This window comes from Thunnus maccoyii, chromosome 11 (assembly GCF_910596095.1).
Source record: "Thunnus maccoyii chromosome 11, fThuMac1.1, whole genome shotgun sequence".
Lineage (NCBI taxonomy): Eukaryota > Metazoa > Chordata > Actinopteri > Scombriformes > Scombridae > Thunnus > Thunnus maccoyii.
The window spans coordinates 18,552,627-18,575,142 of NC_056543.1; the positions used below are offsets into that span (position 1 = coordinate 18,552,627).

The 22,516-nt window shown below is 37.1% G+C and overlaps 1 protein-coding gene across 1 annotated transcript; it reads right to left on the reverse strand.

Moving 5' to 3' along the window:
• Positions 1-1,549: 1,549 nt before the first annotated feature.
• lnpa (limb and neural patterns a) lies at positions 1,550-14,613 on the reverse strand. The gene is made up of 13 exons (XM_042426888.1): positions 14,428-14,613; positions 13,477-13,579; positions 12,967-13,008; positions 9,648-9,835; positions 9,497-9,555; positions 9,363-9,403; positions 7,080-7,163; positions 6,923-6,974; positions 6,605-6,826; positions 3,861-3,966; positions 3,266-3,336; positions 2,793-2,957; positions 1,550-2,576 (listed from the first exon to the last, which is right to left on the reverse strand). The coding sequence occupies exons 2-13, from the start codon at positions 13,501-13,503 to the stop codon at positions 2,404-2,406; spliced, it is 1,230 nt and encodes a 409-aa protein (XP_042282822.1). The 5' UTR covers positions 13,504-13,579; positions 14,428-14,613; the 3' UTR covers positions 1,550-2,403.
• Positions 14,614-22,516: the final 7,903 nt, after the last annotated feature.

The window sequence follows — 22,516 nt, forward strand, 5'->3', positions numbered from 1 at the left end:
TATCAAGAACACTTATGTTTCTTATCTGCCATTTTTTCTGGGTATAAATAAAAGATCAGTATAAATTTAAGTCAAGTGTCCTCGAATGCACATGTGAGAGATGAGTATGAAAAGAACTATGAACCTTGGGACAGCCCCACTGTACATTTTCATCGCCTGCCCAAAATTACCTTGGCACTGGGGCTTTGTAAGTCATTTGTCATCCTTGAAAATCAATTAGTGTTGCCATGATAGCAACCCTGATGTAACCCTTTGAGTGTTTAGTCAGAAAAAACCTGCAAGTTTTTGTTTTCACATCATGTAAACAGTATTTCTTTAAATTGTTCAAATGTAATGGTTTGATGTTTCGGTCAATTAGGTGCAGACTATCATCACCACAGTACAAAATCCATCCCGAGTATTGATTGTGCCTGAACACACCTTCTATTTGCCACCTGACAAAAACAGTTTCACCACACAAAAGAACAGTAATACTTTTATAGGCGAATGATGTTTAACAGCCAAGAACACAATTTCATTAATATTGCAACTGCTTTTCTGTGAAACCCTCAAATCCCTCTGTGATCTTTCCACCTATCTGTGAAATTCTTCATGCACTGTACAATTGAAGAGACTAACAAAAAGCCTGAATGTTAGAGTTGAAAGCCTTGCACACAAATAATTCCACCGACTGCGTAGTACAAACTGTCAAAAAATGATTCAATGCAGTGGAATCAAAAATTTTACTCAAACATACATTTTCAAACCACATGCCACAAGCATCTTGTGATATATTACTTATGATGATGCACATATGTGCAGCCTATGTATACTGAACAACCTCCCAATGGTGTGAAAACATCCAAACATTGTCCTATTGATGTCCCATTTTTTTCCCCATTTGGCTCTTGTCAGAGGTCAACCTCAAACAGCATGCGGTGGAATCAGGCGTTACTGTCGATGTCACATTGATGCATTACAAGGCCCAGGAGGTCATGTCTCTGTAAACATACATTATCAAAACCCATAGAAGATGTGAGGTGTTGACCTCACCGATAGTTTACAGTGTATCTTGAGGGGAAAAGGGTCATGTAATGGCAGAGAGCAACTTTGTAGCTGCAATGACTTTCTTGTTGCAAATGAAGAGGGTCAAGCAATCAAGACTGGTCGGGCTCTGTGTCAGCACCATTATCTTACGCTGTCTGAAATGATCAATGAGCTAAAATAAAATGATCACAAGCTAAAATTGGCCTGCTAATGAAAACAGACCATTTAAACATGCTGCTAGGCGAGAAGCTGGCCAGAGAAGAAATGGGGCAGCAGTTTACAAAGCCAGACATGATGTACATACAAAACACATGGAAGCTGCTGTTATCATGGCTATTTGCATGGTATGTCCACTCATTCCTATTTCTGTTTTGTTGTTAATGCAGAATCGCATTTAAAATCTAGTAATAATCACTTTTGTTTCACAATAGTGATGTGATTCTCCAGCATATACCTATAAAAAACAAAACTAAACATGTATCTATCTGGATGAAAGTGTTGTGATCCTCAACATGCATGTATGTAGATGTTCTCAAAAGTTTATTTAGTATTATTTATACAGTACAGGAATTCACACATTCAGCAAACAGATCCTGTCACTTAAGACTGAAAACAGTTAAATGACTTTGTCTATATGTAAATAGGTTGTATCAACAATACTCTGAAGCAGAGATTTAAAATATAAAAAGGCACTTAGGGCGAGGTACAGTACTGACATAAATCTCCTTTCCTCCCTTTTAGCAATAAATACATTCTGTATGTGCATTCCTATTATGGTACCGTGGTTGTGTAAACGTGTTAGCAGCTCTGTGCTACAAAGTACCCCAGTCAACACTGTCATGAAAGGCTCAGTCTTATAGAAAAATATTTATAAATAATTTCCCATAAATAAAAATGTATTTTCCCACTAAATATTTTTTGTTTGGCCTCTGCCGTTTCCCTATTAACCCAGATAGAATAGTGTTAGAAATTCAGTCAAAAAACAAATAAAATATAGAAAGAAAGAAAATACAGAAACATACTTTTCCTACACAACATGAAAAACAACAATTACTTTAGTTTAATCCTTATTGCTCTCTGTTATGACAATGGGCTAGACACGTAATCATACTAGGAAAAAGGAGGTTGTTTGGTGGTTGCTACCAAATGCTAGTGCTATGGGATTTCATATTTAATTCATGACTATTGCTATAACTATAAAAGCAATTCTCAAAAGAAAGGACATTCTGTAAGCTGAAAATCACATTATTTGTTTTGATTTTTTCTACTGTGCCATTTCAACTTACGGCATTTGCTTATAAGATAACTGCTATCACATTTCTTTAAAGAAAAAAAAAAGGTCTGGCTGACTTGTGTTGAAATAACTACTCCACTGTTTTATTCCACTTCCATGGCAGACAAATCTTGCTCTCCATCAGATTTCTCCGAGGGCAGGTCTTGTGACTCTGGGGTGCTTTGGTCATCTGACGCAGAACTGGGTTCTGTGGTTGTTGGTGTCCCTGGCTCTTGAGTGTCTGTTTCAGCAGAGACATCAGCATCTTTGGTCTTCCCTGATAATTAGAGATTATTTTGCACTTCAGACAAGAATAAAAGTCTCAAAAAAAAAGGAAGAAGATCAGAAAAATTGATACTACTATATCTGTGTGTGTAAAAAGCATGCTCTATTTTAGTTAATTTTCAGCACAGATACAACCTGGTACTGGCCATATTCGGTGTATTACCATTACATTTCAGAGATATGTGCCTTGTGTGAGTGTCATTATTACCTAAAACAGATTGGTCGTCGTCTACATCAGCTACATCAGCACCAGACGATGACAAGGGTGCCTCAGATGACATCTTCAGTTCACCGGTGACCTCGGGGAGTCTAGGTGCCTGAGGCCTGGTCTTTCTTGCAGGGTTCAGGAAATAACAATACGCACATCGGAAGGCTGAAACAACACAAATAAAACACTATTCATTTATGTCACTTCACTAATACATTTTCAAACAGACACAGATTAATATACATGAATATGAACCAATGACAAAAAATGCCTGAGATGCATAAACACTTCAGATTGATGTGTAGCACTGGTTTGCATATTCAATCTTGTTGTGAATTTGCTTACAGGGGTTGGTAGTGGTAGAGGCATTTAAGAGCCAGATGATATACTACGCTGCCAAATGCTAGAGGGCAAATGAAGGCACAGTGTTTGATGGAGACTGACAAAGAGTGTTGTGTTTCTCAAAGTCTTACCAACATATTCAAATTCCTCCCTTAATGCCATGCCGTTATGGGACAGACACTGCTGACAGATGAGAGCGTATCTGTGAGGGAGGAAAGAAATCACAGTACATGGACTGGCATTGGATTGTAAAAGGGATCATTTTATTGATAAATACAATGACATTGTCCACGGATCATGTGGAACACAAGTGTTAGTAATTCACTTTTCAACGTGGGAGATCATCTGTATTTTCACACTGATCTCAACAACAAAAGGCAGATAAGTCTGGCGTTAACATATCAAATACCTAAAACCTTGGTGTTGTATCAGCACTGTAAATTTGCATAATACCTAACTATACGTTAGATTAATCATTTTGAGTCATTTTTTAGTCTGGTTCCAGCTTCTCAAATGTGAATATTTTCTGGATTCTTTAGTCCTCTATGTCAGTAAAATGAATATCTGACATTTGAGGATGTCATCTTGGGCTTTGGGAAACAACATTTTCACCATTTTCTGACATTTTATGGACGAAACAACTAACTGATTAATCGAAAAAATTATCGACAGTTGCAGCCCTACTATACTCGCATAAAAAAAAAGGTGAGAGGCTGGTTGGTGTACCTGTTCTGAGGGCCGTCTCCAACAAGATACTCAATGACTCTGTCCATAGCGCCTCTTTCCCTTGGGAGCACAGGTCTGGCCAGGGGTGGGCCTGGGGGGTGCGTCCCTATTAAAACACAACATCAATGCCCGTTTAGATACAGTCTATAATCTTGAAAACAAACCACCATAAACAGGGGACATGTTACACGAAAATCTCAGTGAAACATTGAGCCTGAGATTCACAGTTTGCTGCACAAACCATGATGAATTTTACAAAAAAACCTACTCCTTTTTCTTAATGACTTAACACTGGATCTCACTTGCAAAGCACGTCCAGATTCCCTGCTGTGTTGGTGAGTAGTAATTAATATAATCTAACATCAAGAGCAATCATAGGAAGATGACTGGTCATTTCTGTGAGACTTGGCAGAGTCTCAGTATCCTGCTGGTTATTAATTTACCAACATATGGAAACTCTGTGGTGACTCTTTGTATCAAATTGCTTTTCACTTTCAATTTTCAACAGAAGCAGGTGATAACATCAAGTCATGCAAACCATTTGTGAGGTGTTCCCAATGCCAAAGGCAATTTCACCAAGCATTAAAAGACATTTAGTGAGATTCCACCACCATTGCCCAGAGAACAAACGCAGGTCTGGCTAATTAATCATAGTTAATGTAATCCTGCTTCGTGCATACCTCACAGTTGGCATTCCACATGGCAATTACAGCATGCAGCTTCCTCTAGGAGCACATTTCCTTTACTGTTTGCACTTATTTGCATCTTTTATTGAGTGTTCATAGTCCAGAAATAATTTATATTGAATATTCAATTCCTCTACACTCCACAGATGTCTTCCATATACAACAACTGCTCTATGGAAAGTTTTTCAGTTTGCTGGCTAGCCAGCTTTTGAAATCTTTAAAAACAACCAAAGTTACCACCTACTTTTACTCTTAATTAACCTTTATGCACTTGTTTGTTGTTGTTGTTACTACTTACTAAAAGGTTAAATCTTTTAGTAAGTAGTAAGTAAAACTACATTCATACAATTACCTATTAGTTAATTGTAACTGTGGAGAGACAGCTCTCTTCAAAGTGACTAATGACCTTTTAAATTCAGATGCAGGGCTCTGCTCGATTTGAGTTCCTCTTGACATCAGCGCTGCTTTTGATACAATAGATCATGAGCTTCTTTTAAATTGTTTGAAGGATTGAGTTGGTATCTCAGGTCCTCCTCTTAACTGGTTTGAATCTTATCTTTCTAATACAACATTCTCAGTACTGCTTGGGGGGTGCCACAAGGCTCTGTTCTGGGTCTCACTATACATGCTCCCATTAGGCCACATAATGCAAAGACATAACGTGTCCTACCACTTTCATGCAGACGATACTCATCACCCAAAATGACCCCAATAACCTAATCCACTTGTAAAATTGTTGGTTTAACTTAAATCAAAGAGTGGATGCATCAAAATTACCTGCAGCTTAACAATAACAAAACCGACAAACTACTAATTGGCCCACTCTGATCAACTAAGCAGCTCAAGCACCAGCTGGGTTCTCTAGCTCCCTCTGCTAGAAATCTAGGTGTCATATTTGACTCTAACCTCACCTTTGAGGAACAGGTCAAGAAAGTTGTCCAAATGTGTTTTTTTACAATTAAGAACTATCTCCAAAATTAAATCTTTTCTGTCCTTCAGTGATTTGGAGAAGGTCATACATGCTTTTATCTTTTCTAGACTCGACTATTCCAACTCTCTGTACTCCTGCCTTTGTCAGAAGCAACTGTCACTCCTACAACTGGTTCAGAATTCAGCTGCCAGGCTTTTAATAGGTATTAAGAAAAGGGACCACATTACAGCTTTATACATACAGCATTATAGCTTCAGTTCGTTGCACTGGCTCCCTTTACATTTTAGAGTTGATTTTAAAATTTTATTACTTACTTTTAAAGCCAGGCTTGGACTGGCCCCAGAATATATAATAGACCTCTTAACGTTCTATGAGCCTGAACGTGATCTTAGATCATCTAATCAGTTACTCCTCAATATTCCCACGTTCAATTTTGTCAGTCTTTTGCTGTCAGGACCCCCAAACTCTGGAGTGCACTTCCTATAGACATCAGATTGTCAACATCTGCGTCAACATTTAAAAAACAGTTAAAAACCTGCTTTTTTAGGATGGCATTCTTGTAACATACCAATGTTGAGTGTTTGTGTGTATATGCCTCTACACGTATATCTATGTTTCTGTGCACAGATGAATATGTATTCATGTGTGCTCAAGTTATTTCTCAATACATGGCACTAAGATATTAATCATACAGTAATAGCTCAAATGCTGTGTAATCATTTAATGATTTAATGGTGATCTGATCTAATTAATAGGTGTATGAATATGTATTCATGTGTGTACGTTTGTTTTTACGTTTTGTTTTTTATCAGTTTTTACTGGATTTTAACACCTTGTTTCATCTCTGTAATATTCTATTATTTTATTTATTCTACCTTGGCGTTGTTCTGTCTTAATAGTTATTCTTATTCTCTCTACTTTTATTGCCTTATGAAGCACTTTGTAACATTTGTTTTGAAAAGTACTATATAAATAAATAAATATATTATTATTATTAGATACACCACCCTTGTTGACAACACACACCACAGAGCCTTGAGCAACTGGGGACACAGAGCCAGGGAAGAGTAAATCACACCTTAATCGACCACATTATGATGTGGTCCCCCTGTGTGCAGGTAACTCACCGACTCCTAGAACAGGTGTTCCAGGGGTCACAGGCTTCCTCATCAAGCTCTGCTGAGCAGCTATAGCCGACAGGCCCCTCTCTGGGGGTCCACCTGGAGCAGAGTGGGAAGATCGTCCAGGACAGGAGGGCCCAGAAGCAAGAGGAGGGCGGGCCGCGGCACCGCTTGCAGGATTCACTATCACTGGGGGGGTCTTTGGGATGACATTGCGCTGGCGAAGCTCTAACACAGGAAACATTGCAGGTTAATTAATACTGGTAAGAAACATGAGAGGAAAGTAGGGGAAATAGTGCAGTCTTCTTCAGAACTCATTGCTACCTTGTCCTGGTTTAGGAGTCATCGGAGATGCGACTGGAGTGGATTCCAGCTCCTTCATACATATAACAAGAGAGTGTAAGAGTATGTTTTCAATAAGGAGGGCATACATCTAACACAAAAAGAATTTAAAAAAGCAAAAAAAACAAAACACACTGACCATTTTTTTCTTGGAATCAGGGTCGAATCTCTCCAGAATCATTTTAGCAGTTTTATAAGTCTCAGTCTCCATAACTTCTTCAAGCTGAAAAAGCAAGACATTAAACAGGTATTATGGGGTAAATGCTCAAGTTATTTCTCAATACATGGCACAAAGATATTAATCATATAGTAATAGCTCAAATGCTGTGTAATCATTTAATGGTGATCTGATCTAATTAATAGGTGTTCTATAAACACATTTCAATATTATTAGAAGCACCTACCGTGACATTATAAGTGACTGAGAAAGGGCACCAGGAAGTTACTTCACTAAATTGTACATCTTCATTTAAAATAAGTACCAAACATTTCTAAATATTTACATATAATATGAAGAATAATTACATTCACTACTTCGATAATGGAGAGTGTGAAAATCCATCAGCTCTAATTATTGAAAGTTATTAGACTTGACAGAGGATGACAAGCAATTTCTCAGATTTATTTCTTTCCTGCACTGAATGCTATTAATTACAGTGACATTAGCAGAATGGTTTACTGGGTTAAGTCATTGTACCAATCAAATGCCGTCTGTACAGATCCTAGATTAGCAAGTATCCTGCTGCAAACTGCTGAGAGGATCAATAAAAGCAAGTGCGCTTAACTAAGGACCACTAGACACCAAAATTACAAGGCATTCTACAGAGATTGAGTTATATATTCTGTTTCTCAGAGATTAGTTTAATAATATGTTTCTCTCACTTATCTGACCATGTAGCAAGCCATAGATGCGTGACAACTTCTTTTTGAAATGTCACTTTGCAGTTCTCTGAAGCTGACAGAGCTGATGTGAGGGACATTTGAGAGAAATCTGTAGGGTGCTGAAAATCACCACCCACTCAAAAAGATATGATGAAATTTTTGTAGTGGCTTTGTAACAATAACTTCTGCTACTGCTAGTGACACGGTGAGTATAAATAATCAAATGTATGAAAGTGAATACGCCATGCTTCTTATTAACTTTGACAAGCATCATTGTCTTCAACTACCACTCTTTTCATTTAATTTATCTTCATCTCTGAAAATAATTTGGTTTCATGAGTTTTCCAACAGTTTCATCTCTGCTACATGAGGTATACTTGAATACCAGTGAGCAACAGGTTATTTGAGAAAATATATTTCTTGTTTTGAATATACAATTGTTTTGTCTACACATGGACTCACTTTTCAAATAGTTATTTTGGGCTGTTTGGCACAAAGTTAACATCAGCTGGTTGCACAAGTGTGATAAAAGTTGGCTCAAACTGTGAGAAACTGATTAATGAGGAAATATAATAATTAAAAACAATTGAATGTGGTACTGACATTAAACATGAAAAGACCATGTAAACTGATGTCAAATTCGCTCTTTAAACCTGCAATAACTGATTTTTCTGCCATTTGGGGGCAGTGAAAACAAGTTGTGAGCACATTAGTGACATCTCACCTTTTAATTTGATATGCAGAACTTGTTAGCAAACAGTTGCTTGTATACATATTACAGTTACTGTGCAACATTATCATTCATTTCGAATCGCGTTTCTGGCCACTTGATTAATGTAACTCCAATATTCACTCTTTTTTAGCTCAGTTTTTGGTCTCTTCCAACTCCTGGGGGACATAAATGACTTTTTATCTGCTAAATGCTTCACTATGTTCACCAACTAGTTGTTAACTAGTGGAATACAGTAGGTTTTTCGGAGCTTTTTCACTGAAAACAGCTACTTGCTGTGTCTGTAGACAACACTATGAGAGCGGTGAGAGTGGACCAAAACAGCTGCAGCTGGACTGCTAAACAATAAGCTGAAACTTGCTATAAAAAGGTCCGTAAAGCTGAAGGGAGCTGCAGAGTCAGGTGATAATTATCTGTAAGTTGTCATTTAATGCATTGGTATTATAAAATTATCAAGTATATCATCTTTAAGAATTTTAGCATTGTGGCATAAAAAAACATTTTCTCAAACTGCTTAATTTTATGTGCTTGATCTTAATCTGATGTCATGACGCATTAACCTGATCAGAATATAACAGTAGCGAAAAAAAGTGAAAGGTATTTTCAGTAGTTTTGACATTTTGGTGCAACTCTGTCCATGCTGACACACAAACTTTTGCGTTACTAGCAGCAAGATGCAAACCATCGGCTGTTTCACCCTCAAGTGTCACAGGTTCTTTAAGTCTTTTAGCAAAGTAAAACTATAGATCAAAAATGAGAAGTCAATCAATAATGTATGTCAAACTGGACAAATATTAAAACATCACTTACTATTTTCCTCTTTTGTGCTTTAAGATCCTCTAATTTTTCATCTGGAAAAAAAAGTGTAGAAATACAACATGAAATGAATGAAACATTAAAGATAAACATTATATGTTATGTATCAATAACAAAATAGATCTTACTATTCCTTTCAGTTCTCCGTGAAAAAATAATTATCAGAAATTTTCGAAGTAACCACACTCTAAAAAGAGAAAACGGGGGGAAAAAAAGGTTATTTAGTTTCATTGTAGTTAAAGTTTAGTGAAAATGTGATTGACTATCATGTATACTTACAATAATGGAAATATTACAAAGGGAAGTGACAATATGAGCCGCCCCATTAACTGTTCAGGCAGGTACCAGAAATACACAATTATGCATGTGAACAGGTAGAGAAGAGACGAGTACAAAAGCAGCCTCCCGACCCATAACTTCAACTGCCTTTGATACTTTTCACTGTATTCTTCAAGAGTCTGTATATCCTGTGGGGAAAAACAACATTGGCATGACATTAGTATAGAAACACAATCTTATTAACATGACAGCAATTATGGTTACATCAAAGTTTTTTCATTCAAATGGCAGTCGATCAAGTGCCACAAGATTAACAATTTAAAATACACAAATAAGATACCGTTTCCTCTTTACATGCCTTGGCTGTTAAACAATCAGCATTTCAACTAAAGTAACAGAATTTTCATCTCCACACCAATCTTCAATACAGAATTTTTCTAATATCATATTGGCAGCAATTACTATTAATGCCACTGGTTTGGCTTCCACCAAAAACACCTTGCAGCAGTTCCTCTAGGGCAGGGCCATAATTCAAACTCAGATTATTATTTGTAGACTTTCAGTGAAATCCTAGTCATTCATTATCAATCTGATCAGGCTGTGTTTAAAAACTAAAAGCGAGTTACCGAACCATTTTTACACATACTGTATGTTTATGTGTCTCATGTAATGCATTAAAATTGCAGTTACTTTGAACATCAATTCATGATGATTATTTTACATGTGACACTGCATACATTTGTCCAATCACAATATATTTACTTTTCAGAAAATGTCCAATACTGTGATAATGATTTCCACCATATTAACCAGCTGCAACTAACTTCCCCTACTCCTTTGTGAACAAATGCACAATTAAATAACTGTCTAGATAAACATGAGCAAAGTACTCTTTAATTGAAATAAATTTTCAATAATATAAACACTCAAAACTTTAAATTGAATAGAAGATTTTTTACAGTATTTCTTCTCCAAATCCATGATGTCACCACTGCTTTAATGCTATCTCTCTCAACAGTATGTGAGGATGTTGTGTCAATACATAGATGCAAATGGAAGCAAATTCTATTGGCAATAACTGTTGGACGTTTGACAGTGAACAACAACTTCTTTAACAGGACTGAACATTTAAATGTGAACTCGTATCAGAGAAGCATGATGCAACCTTGTCATTAACTACTGGGAGCATACCAAGCAGAAATTTTGGTCACAAAATCTTGTTCCCTTCTAGCAGAAAAGCCAATTTATTCATGTAATTCGTTATCATTTGGTAATTGCCAAATAGCTCATTCACCTTTGGATTTTTTAGGATCAAAATTGATGCAGGAAAACCAGAGATATGATCTTTTTTTTTTACCATGCAGTCTTCTTCCCTGTCAAAACTTGGTGTCTTCATTACACACCATGCAACTTGACTCACTTGACTGTATAGGTTCGGGTGTGTGTTATGCAAGTAGCGGCTGATGTAGCCTTGAGCCCCAAGCAGAGATGAGGATTGGGCTACAGAGGTCTGGTAACCTTGCTTCTTTCTAAGACTACAGGCCCAGATCGCTTTCTTTTTTTAAACTTGTAGTCATCAGTTTGTGCATCTCCCTCTGGAGCCACAAAAGGCCTTCTACAACTTTTTATAGATATACAGTGGTGCTTCCTAAGACCTGTAAACCATCTTTGATGTGTAAAGTCGGTGGGGGTCTCCTTTAAAGTGTTGGTTACACAATCCAAAAATAGCTGACAGACAAAATGGGACCTACTATTAGTCACTATGGTTTAACTGTAACATGTGTGTGTGTCACTCTAAGCGCAGGATAAACTGACACCAGCCATACAACAGGCGAGCGTGCGGTGTAACCATGCACATGATAAAATATTCTTGCATGAAAAGAGGACAAGATTTTTCTAGAAAAGACAAACACCCATCTCTTCACTACTTCAATACCACCTGGCCTCTTTGGCATATTTGTAGTGTCATTTTCTCCAAAGAGAGGGGCTGAAAATAGCCTGACACTAGCTTAACTGTAGAAGAGCACTAAAGCCCCTATCAGTCAGCAAATGAGGATCTTATTTGGCACTCATTGCAACATCTGTTCGCTTACAGTCAAAAGATGGCTGCTTATACAATACGTCTTATACAGCATTGTTTCTATATCAACAGAGGGTTAAGGGGTCATTAAGTATCAGTGATCGGACAGCATGATAATGACTAACATCTATACCTTCTTTTAATGTGTGAAGAAGAGGAAGGATCTAAGAACATGGCAACATTGCTAAAAATAGGTCAAACAAAGCAGCAAACGCAGGTGGCCAATTCCAGTTTTAACTCTGACATACCAATTTTTGAGACCTCAGCAATTACTTTGGTGAGTTCAGTGATATCCTAATTAAAATAACCAACTGCCAGAGCAATGAAAATTAAATCCAAGTTCTATTATCTGGACTTTCGCTTTAAGTATCCAGAAACCTTCTCTTGATACGTCCCACTAAGTGACTGTTCGCCTGGTGCCACAATGTGAATAATTGTATTCACTATTCTTATTCACTAACTAGTCTGTGTCAAGAGAGTAGTCTCTACAAAACTGGGTGTTTCTGAATTGTGTGGGCTTTAGAAACATCACTGGGCACCATTACACTGACAGATGCCTTTGGTGAGTTTTACTGATAATGCTTCATTGGGTTGCACTCACTGGACTGACAGTGGGCACCTTCTGCAAGCATGGACGCACCCACCTTCAAGGGATCTATTATTAAGTACTTCTGTTTAAAAGTAACCCTGGCATAAGAGAATAAAGACAAGATTTATTGTTGAATTGCTCAAATGAGGCACGTTGTCCCTCTTTTGCACCTTCACAAAGAACCACGATGGTAGTAAGTTGTAATGTACTATCTCCAAAAATCACATATACAGTATCTCCTGTCTGAATGACTATGTGTTTGTTTCTAATTAAAGTTACTAAAACAATCAATCATCTGTCTATATACACCAAGTGGTGTTTTTAGTTGTTTGTGAAAATGTTTCTTGTTGACGAGGGCTTCGTCTACCTGTCGTTCCAATGAAACTGTCACACTTAATGGTCTGCCTTATTGTGCATGAGTCCCACGGTGCAAATTAGGCTATGCAGGAAATGCTGCAAAAACATTTAGAGCATGGATTTGTCATGCTTTAGGCATTTCATAGCATGTTATCTAACAGCCAATGCAAGTAAAAAAAAGGTAACACTTGTTTAAGTAAATTAAATTGTTAAAATGAGATTTCAAAATAGCAAACTTCTGGCAGTCTATGTTGAAATAGTTCTGATGAACATTGTTAAAAGGTTAAGCATACCTTATCCATCCCTTCCAAAATCTCCACAGTGGATGGCTTAGCCTGTAAGGCAAAAATTTTGAAATCCTAGTTAAAGAAAGTGACATTATAACATTAGCCATAACAGCAGCACTCTTTGTGCAAGCATCATCTTGATAGGATATGGAAACTTCCTTATTCAGCTTCCTGTTTTGGTGAATATGTTATGTGTCTGTTCTTCAGTTGGTGGCAATATAATTTAGATGCCCTGTGTATGCGAAATATGAAATTGCTTGAACCAGGAGAAGTATTGTCACAAATCTGAATTGTGATCATTTATAGATATATCAAAACATGTGAAAACAGTTTCTACAGAAACTATGCTGTGGTTAAATTTTTAGTAGTTCAAGCCCTAAATGCAATTGAATGAAAATGTATGAAGTCTTAAGTCAAAAGACAATTTTGAACTTTTTTTGACACATATATTGTGCAATCAAGTAATTAGTATAGCAGTAGCATACAGCGAAATCAGTAAATGTGATGAATACAAACCCTCCACCGTGAGATGACAGCCCCCATGTTGATGATGAGGGATTGTAGGCTGCTCTGTTTCTGGGACCCTCCTCTAGTGTTTTCACTCAGATAACCTCTCCACCTGTTGACAAAGGCGATGACAGTCAATAACAGTTCAGTTGCCAGATCATTAAGTACACCGAGATAAAACTAATGCGGTCAAATATAACAGCCCTGCAATAAAACCTACCTTCATTACTGTTATTCTGGAGACTTCGCTTTGTGGTATGTTTATGGCATTTACTGAGGGCCTTCTAATATTTTTCATATTTACTCATTAATTTAAATAAGATTCACAAACATCTATCAGTATAACATGCAGTACGATTCAACAGCACCACAAACAAGAAAGTAGCAACTGAGTGCAACTAACTAACCTACGTTCAAACAACGACTGGCAACATACATTAAATAAGACTGTAACATAACTCTTTGACGATTACAAATAAAGCCAAATTAATCTGTGAAATGCATTCAAACACTAACTTAACCTTGCTTGAAAACTTTCAAGTGCCCGAGTTGAACTAAGTTACCGTTGCTAACTTAAGTTAGCAAACGTCAGAACTTCTCTATATATGTTTTCGGAGGCAGTTGACATTTCATAACGACGTTAACTATAATCAGCAATGACTAAATGGTAACGATCACCTCACAGGGAAGGTTCTTCATGTCAATGTTTGCAGCTAACGTTTCCTAAATTACTTCTTAACCCACTTAATCAACGCAGTAAACCGGTGGTGTTAGCATCGCCGTGCTGGCTAACCGCTAAGTTAGCTAGTAACGCAGACACTATTGCAGTTAGTAAATCACGATAACTTATATCAAGCATCGCTAACTTAGTTCGTCAAGGTTTTGCAAAAGCAAACGAGTCCGAATAACTTGACCAGAAAGTGAATAACAGCTCAGTGTTGAGAAATAAGAAGGGTTTACCTTTGCAGATGAGTTGTCCGGTTTCAACAGCCTGTAGCTCAGGACTGCAACCCTCCTGGATTTAGACCTCGGCTGTGTGAGCTAAGATGGGGGAGTGTCCACTGAAAGAAGGCATCTTGCCCTGGTGATGAGTCCAACTAATGTTACCATGTTTGACTGTGTTTCTCATGATGATGATATGAACGTAGTTAACTGGACTTATCAATAGGTGTTGTATCTGTAGGCTAGCTATTCGCAGTATAAGGAGTTTTCGAGAGAGAGAGCTGGGTGACACGTATGTAATTTTAATCTTGATGTAGACTTTTGAAATCTTTTTGATTCCATTAATCTTCATACAATAAAAGTATAAATACCAATGTAGATATTTATATTTATATCTACATTGGTATTTATACTTCTATTTATATTCTGCCTTTTTGCACAGTTTTTATTATGTCAATAACTGTTATATTTATTGCTTAATGTTCATGTTTATTGCTTTTTCTGTTGACATCTGGACCACATTGACTTCCTTGTACTTGCCACTTGGCAAATAAATTGGATTCTGATTCTGATACAGTATTTTAACCTTTTTTCAGTACTTGAGTCACTTCAAAAAGATAGTGGTGTTCTCAATGGGTAAACTTTGGGATGCATTTATTAAACGAATGTTTGTGTTCTTAAAGAAAAGTGTGGAAATCCTCAAGTTTTGTTTTAAAAAGAAAGACTTATTAACAAAACTCAAACTTGCACAGACTTGACTACTGAGGGGTCCAGATGGACTTGACTAACATCATGTAGTCCAGTCCAATGGGATGAACTTCAACTTGACAACCTGGCATGTGATAGGTGATACTGTCATATGCGTGTGTGTGTGCGTGTGTGTGTGTGTGTGTGTGTAATGTCATGGTTACAGACATTACCAAAAGAAACTAAGGCTATCTTTCCCTCCACTAGCCTTCAGGTCACCCTTGGGCAAGGTGTAGTACCTGTCAGCTCTCCGATCAGGATTACGTGAATCCGTGGAATGCAGGCAGTGGATGACTTTACAGGCAACTTGAGGAAATTTCAATTCATGGCTGTGTGGTCATAGACATCAGGCAGAAGATTCTTCAATAAAAAAGGGCAATGTCTACAGGCAAATTGCCAAACATATTGCAAGAAGTGGACAGAATGGAAGTTGACATGGTTAGAGTCACAGAGACAAACTGGAAAGGAGAAGGACTACTTGTCAGATATACCAACAGTTGAAGGCAGTTTCAGAATTTTGTACTCAGGAGGAAAAAAATATCAAGAAATGGAGTAGCGGTTATCATGAATAACAAAGCAAGAAATACAGTAATGGGATGGGACAATATCAATAATAGAATTAGGTGCGTAAAAATAAACTCAACACCAGTAAACATGAATATGTTCATAACATAAGCTCCAACAGCTGATAAAGAATCGGCTGTAAAAGAAGCTTTCTATAAACAACTAACAGAAGTGATTAAAAGCAAAAAGACCTTTGGTAAAAATGTCATAGTAATGGGAGACTTTAATGCAAAAGTAGGAGAACAAAAAGAAGAAAAGATTGTGGGACCTTTTGGTCTTTTGGATGACAGAAATAAAAGTGGTGAAATGTTAAGATCCTTTTGTAAGGAGCAAAAATTGATCATCACCAACACATGGTTTGAACAAAAGCAGAATGCAAAGCATAGTCTACATGGCAAGCCCCAAATGGAAGAGCTTTGTACTTGTCAGTGCAAGATACAGAAATTCAGTAAGAAATGCAAAAGCAAGGCCTGGAGCAGACCATAACCCAGTCATAGTAACTCTAAAGTGCAAATTGAAAAAGGTAGAAAAAGGGAAAAAGTAAAAAAAAATAGAACTTGGATGAATTAAAACAGGGAGAAAGTAGAAACAAATTTACAGAAATGACAGATCAAAAACTAAAGCTGATAAACTGACCTCAATGGAAAGATATAGTGAAATGCACAAAAGAAGTGGCAGATGAGATATGTGGTAATAAAAAGAAAGAAAACAAACAAAAATGGATGAAAGTTAATATCTTGGGGAAAAAAAGGAAGACAGGAAGCAAAAAATCAAGCTAAACAAAAAGAGTACCAAAATCTAAAGAAGGAGATACAACAAATGTGTGAAAGAAAAAGTGAAAGAAGAACATTTCAACAACCTGTGTGAAGAACTGGAGGAACTGGATAGACAGCATAACCCAAGGTTTCATCAAAAGATGTGAGATTTCAAGGAAAAAGCACCAACAAGTCACAATCAACAACAATAAAAGACAAACAAGGAAAAGTGCTCATTGAGAAAAACCAAGTGTTTAAAAGATGAGCTGAGTATCAAAGGACAGAAGCAATGACAAATCGAGAAACAGATTACACAACTGGCATAGAAATAAATCAAATCATAGAGGAAGAAATTCAGGAAGTGATAAAGAAGCTACCCAAAAGAAAAGCATGGTGTGCAGATGGTATCCCAGTGGAACTACTTCAAAGTCTAGGACCAGAAGGAGAAAAAACATCAAAAATGTCATAAACAAGATCTACAAATCATAAAAAATACCAGAAGAATTTCTGAGGTGCAATTTCATTCTGTGAAGAGCACAGGCTGATAAGTATCATAAGTCATGGGTCAAAGATACTGTTGAATATAATCAAGAGCAGAATATCCAGCATCATTGATAGCAGGATTTCAGAATGCCAGCTGAGTTATAGAAAAGGAAAAGGAACAAGATATGGCATCCTCATACTAAGAACAATTGGAGAGAGGATGATACAAAAGAACAAAAAAGTTTACATGGTGTTCATAGATAGGCTTTTGATCAGGTAAACTATGAGCGTCTAATTGAGATACTGAAAAAAGAATGACTTCCGGCACATGAAATATAATAATAGAAAATCTATATTGGAACCAGAAAGCAGCTGTCATTACAGAAAATGGAGAAACAGAAGAAGTAGACATCTTAAGAGGTGTAAGACAAGGATGCATCTTATCTCCAATTCTTTACTTGTATATGGAAAGGATGATCAGAGAAGCACACTTGCAAGAGATACAGAATGGCATTGAACAGCAAAAAGACCAAATCAATGATTATGGGAAAAGGAGAAATTGAGAAGATCAAATTTAAACCGGAGGATTCAGAATTAGAGCAAGGGCACAAATACAAATACTTGGGAAGTTAAATCTACAAAGATGGAAGATGTCTGGAGGAAATTAAATGCAGAATTGGACCAGCAAAAATGGCTTTCTTGGAGAATAAAGAACTTCTGAGAAGCAACATCAACATCACAATAAAGAAAAAGATCATTGAAACCTATATCTTTTCTGTTCTTACAGTACATATGGATCAGAGACGTGAACATTGACAGAGGAAGCAAAAAGAAGAATAAATGCATTTGAGATATGGTGCTACAGAAGAATGCTCAAGATCAGCTGGAGAAGATTTATGTCAAATGATAAGGCTCTGAAACTGGTAGGACAAGACAGGTATTTTATGAAGGAGATTGCAGAGAGAAAGTTTGAGTTTGCGGGGCACATTCTGAATGGGTCCAGTGGGAAGCTGATGACGAGGGTTTTGGAAGGGATGATTGAAGGGAAACGAGGAGTGGGAAGACAACGCATAATGTGGCTTGATGACATAAAGAGATGGAGCGGAGAAAGAAGATATGAACAACTCAAGAGAAAGTCTGTGAAGAGAAACAGTAGGAGGACCATGAAAGCCAACCTTCGGATCAAAGACGGCACAAATGATTGATTGATATTGATATTGGATGGAGGTCTTCTGTCATTGTGATAATATGCAATTTTGTCTTTTTTTTATTTCATCCTCAGTTGATGCAGTATTGTAAGTTGGCAATCAGTTGCAGGGTTGGTGGTTAAATCCCCGAGCAGCTCCTGCCCCCATGTCAAAGACCTGTTGAGCAAGTCACTGAACCCCAAGTTATTGTCATTGTATGTATGCCAAAAATATAAATCACTGCCAAATAATGTAGTAGTTGATACAAGAGTATCAGTAGTTTCAGGTAATGACCATGGTTATGGTTATGCAATCAAATTTTATATCACTCCCTCCAGAATTAAAAATGGATCCAACCTCCTCTGATCTCTGCTGGCAAGTGTCTACTTTAATTCATATGCTATGGATAGAAGTGTTTCAAGTGTTTCAGTGATTATGACTGTAAACCTCTCACTGCATCCTGTTGTTTACCCTGCTTAGCCAAAAGAATTAGTTTGTAGAAAGATCTGTAAGCCAAGCTCTTTTGCAATAAACAACTGTTCACTTAAATTGGGATCAAGTGAGAAGCTGTCTTTTTCCTTTCTTTCTTTTTTAAAGTCTGTATATCTGAGATTATTTTGAAACTTGGTTTATCTACAGGTCAAGTACACCTTGTGATCACAAATGCGGATAATAAACTAAATATTATGTCTAATTATGTAGTTCTGTAGTTATAAGTTAAACAGTGGGATTCATTAGTGAGTATGTAAACACAGCACTGGCCTGAGGGTGCTCATAAAAGCGAGAGCAGAACACAAAAAGCTCATTATTCAGTCAAACCAGGAGTAAAAATGGACTAAATGATGGCAACAGAAGAAAGAATATGTTCCAATAAGTTTAATGATTGCAAAAAATATAAAGCGGTTACAGAAAACACCAAATCACCCAATTATTTAAGATAAAAACCATACTTTTGCTATTTAATTCAAGAAAAAAAGACATCAATTAATAATCTGATTTGGTTGATGAGGGCAACTTTAACTGTCCTTTTCACCATTTTGATCTCTTGTCATCAAGAGTAACATACAGTATGTGCATTGATGAATATTTATTTATTGACTTGTTTATTTGATAGGCACAGAGCACATTATGGAACATCAATATAAAATACAAGATGTAAACATGCCGGAGTTTGCAAAAAATGCTAATTTACATCCCTGGTCCCTAGGCAGGTTTAAATAACATGCAAATACAAATATACAAATACATAAGTAGAAAAAGACAAAATACATGACATCATGAGATACCTGATAACTATAAAGCCAGTTTTAAATCAACCTGTTTAACAGTCCTTTCAGAGTACTTTTGGGAGAGAAAACAATGGTACTGCCTGTAAATGAGCTCCAGAATGACTGAAATGAAATCTAAAGGACTTTATAGTTGATGGTCTTCTTCACATTTTCTATTAACTGTGTTTTAATGAAATTTTGATGTGACACACTAGGTCCTCCTAACACATTTTGTTAGGATCTAGTATGTCGGGTCTGTACATACAGACCCAAAATGTCTGTGGGGATCATCCTTTCTTGGTCAATGACAATTGGCCTTGTTTACAAATAATGCAAAATTGAAACATTTTGTTAGCTAGCCAGTTTAAATACAAGTCATATGCCAGGCATGAACTACTGCTATTTTCAAAAAACTTTAAGATTTGGGTTTAAAAAAAAAAAAAAAAAAAAAAAAAATTATAACAGACTGTCAAGACTGTCGGTGACGGACAGGAAACAGAGAGAAGGATAACACGCAACAAAGGTCTCAGTCTGGAATCAAAGCAGAGACATTGAAAATACATGGTAAGTGTCTCAGTCAGGCACCAGGATGCCCTGAATTATGCTGTACATATAATCTGGCAGTCTCATTGAGACTAAAATTTCTTTTGCAAGAGAGACCAACGTACAACAGAAGAAATAGGTAGAGATAAATCACAATAGCACATACATAAATATAAACATTATACTGATTTATTTAAAGATTTCTTCAAAGAAGTCCAACTGAAATTAAAAGGCTTTTTTAAGTCTGCTACATCATACATATCTGCTCTGTAAATTCATCAGAATACCATTAGTTCTGTCTATGTAGATGGATAATTTGTTTCCATACAGCAAATAAAATCATTTCATTTTAAAACACACTTGCACAAAGCAGTAACATCAGCATTCTATCATAAGCAAAGCAGACAGTTACACTGACTAACATCCAGACAGCATCCTCCAACACAACTCTAGAGCCGCAGACTCTGAACAACCCACATTAGCTTTCCTGCTAAAGTCTCCTTATCTAACTTACAAACACACACACACACATCTTAGTTTGTTGAATGAGCCACCAAACAAAGATTCACTTGGAAAAGTACACTGCTGACGTCAGTCAGCAGGCTAGATAGAAAAGCTGTTTAGCTGCAGCACATTAAACAGCATGTAAATGCACTTGTAAATATCACATTGGTCTGGTTAGATGCTTGTGTAGTGCTTACTCTTCAATACTCCTGCTAACAAAACACTGTCTGCCCATGGCTTGAAAGCTACAGCTCAAGTTTATTTATTTAAAAAAAAAAATTCTCAATACAAAAAGATGACTACATGCGATTTCAGTTTGACTTAAATAAAAACTCAAGTGTCCTTCAACATTACAGCATGGAAACTCCTGGATGGTACAGGCTTATTGACGCATTTATTTAAGCTTATGTTGAAGTACCTGTTACTTCCATTGTAGACAAAGTACCTGCATCTTACTGCCACTTCCTTGACATGATTTACTCCATCAGAATCCCCTTAAAGGGGACATATGCATATTTACAGGCCTATATTTTTAATCTGGGGGTCTACTGGAATATCTTTGCATGATTTACAGTTTAAAAAAAACAAACAAACGTATTTATCTTATACAGGCCCTTTATGCAGCCCATCAGTTCAGCCCCTGCCTGAAACAGGCCGTTTTAGCTCCTGTCTCTTTAAGGCTGCCCTGCCGAAGAGCCCACTCTGTTCTGATTGACCAGCTCTCAGAAGCTGCCCCTCAGCATATTTTGGTAGGACGAGGGTTAAGGAAGTAGTAACTTAAACCCACATCACATTTCAAGTGATCATTTTAACCCAAACTACGATCCTTCCATAACCAAATGGTTTTTGTGCCTAAAACTCAGTCCTTGACCACAGCGTTGTCACATCATAAAACATAAGTGTCTCTAAACAGTGATTTGACAAATGAATTTGTCCTGCCAATTACTGCTAATGGAGGCACCTGATTCGGAAACACTCTTAGGGGTCATTCTGGAGCACATGGTCAAATGACCTATGTGGTTGTCTAATTTTGAGGACTTGTTGGTTTTTGGGTACTCCACATGGTAGGCCTATGCCTGTACCTCTGATGTGTAGTTTAAGACATGCAAGTTGGCTCTGGCAGTATCTTGGCTGAGCTACAGTATGTAGCCTTGTACATGGACTCTGCCACACCCTGAAAGGAGAATTATAAGTCCAGCTTAAGGTAACTTGATCTAAAAAAAAAAAAGTGTTTAAATGCAGTAAACTGAATGCATTTAGCCATATTACGTGGAAGGTGGCAGTCGGCAGCTGTGGCATATTGATGTGGATTTGGTTCCCTCTAAAATGTTTGTTTCCTGTTTCGTCCCCTTCCTGTGAGGGTATGAAATGCTTGCTCCATCTCATGATATTGTATTTCATCCCATGTGTGTATTCATGTTTTCGCTTGTACAAATAGGAAGATTTGTCGTTGCAGTTCTTGGCAGCTGTGGAAGTCAGTCCTAAACAAAGCATGAAACACAAATGAGCAATTGGTCCAGTAACCTCGAGCAGGCATGTTGACTTTTCTGTTGCTGATGGTATGCTAAGTGCTGCTAACACAATGTCCATAGCAAAGTATTGTCTTACCTTGTTACTCACTTGTCTTATGTGGCTCAGGCAAAAGGACCAACATGGGATCTCATGTCTTTTGATACTTCCTGGTTCTACCATGTTTGAGGAGCATGGGGGGATCATGTATCTGTTTTTGACAAAGAGTGTTTTCCTTAAGCTGGTGTTCACATAGATGTTTGTCTCTGTAACTGCTTGGTAATTTGTGAACATGAACTTATAAAATGTAATACCTATTTTGCTCAGTTGTCTGTATATATGTATTTATGTAGTGAGCTCCCACACTGGTTGTTTGGCCCAGTCCCAATGAGTTACTGGGAGGGTATATAAGCTTTGGTTATGGAGGTGCCAGGGTTTGCTACACATGCTGTCACAATGCATTTTCTCACAAGAGAGGATGTTATCCTTGCTAACATGACTTAGCTAACATGCTACACTGTAGATAGGTTCTCAAACAAAGAAAAGC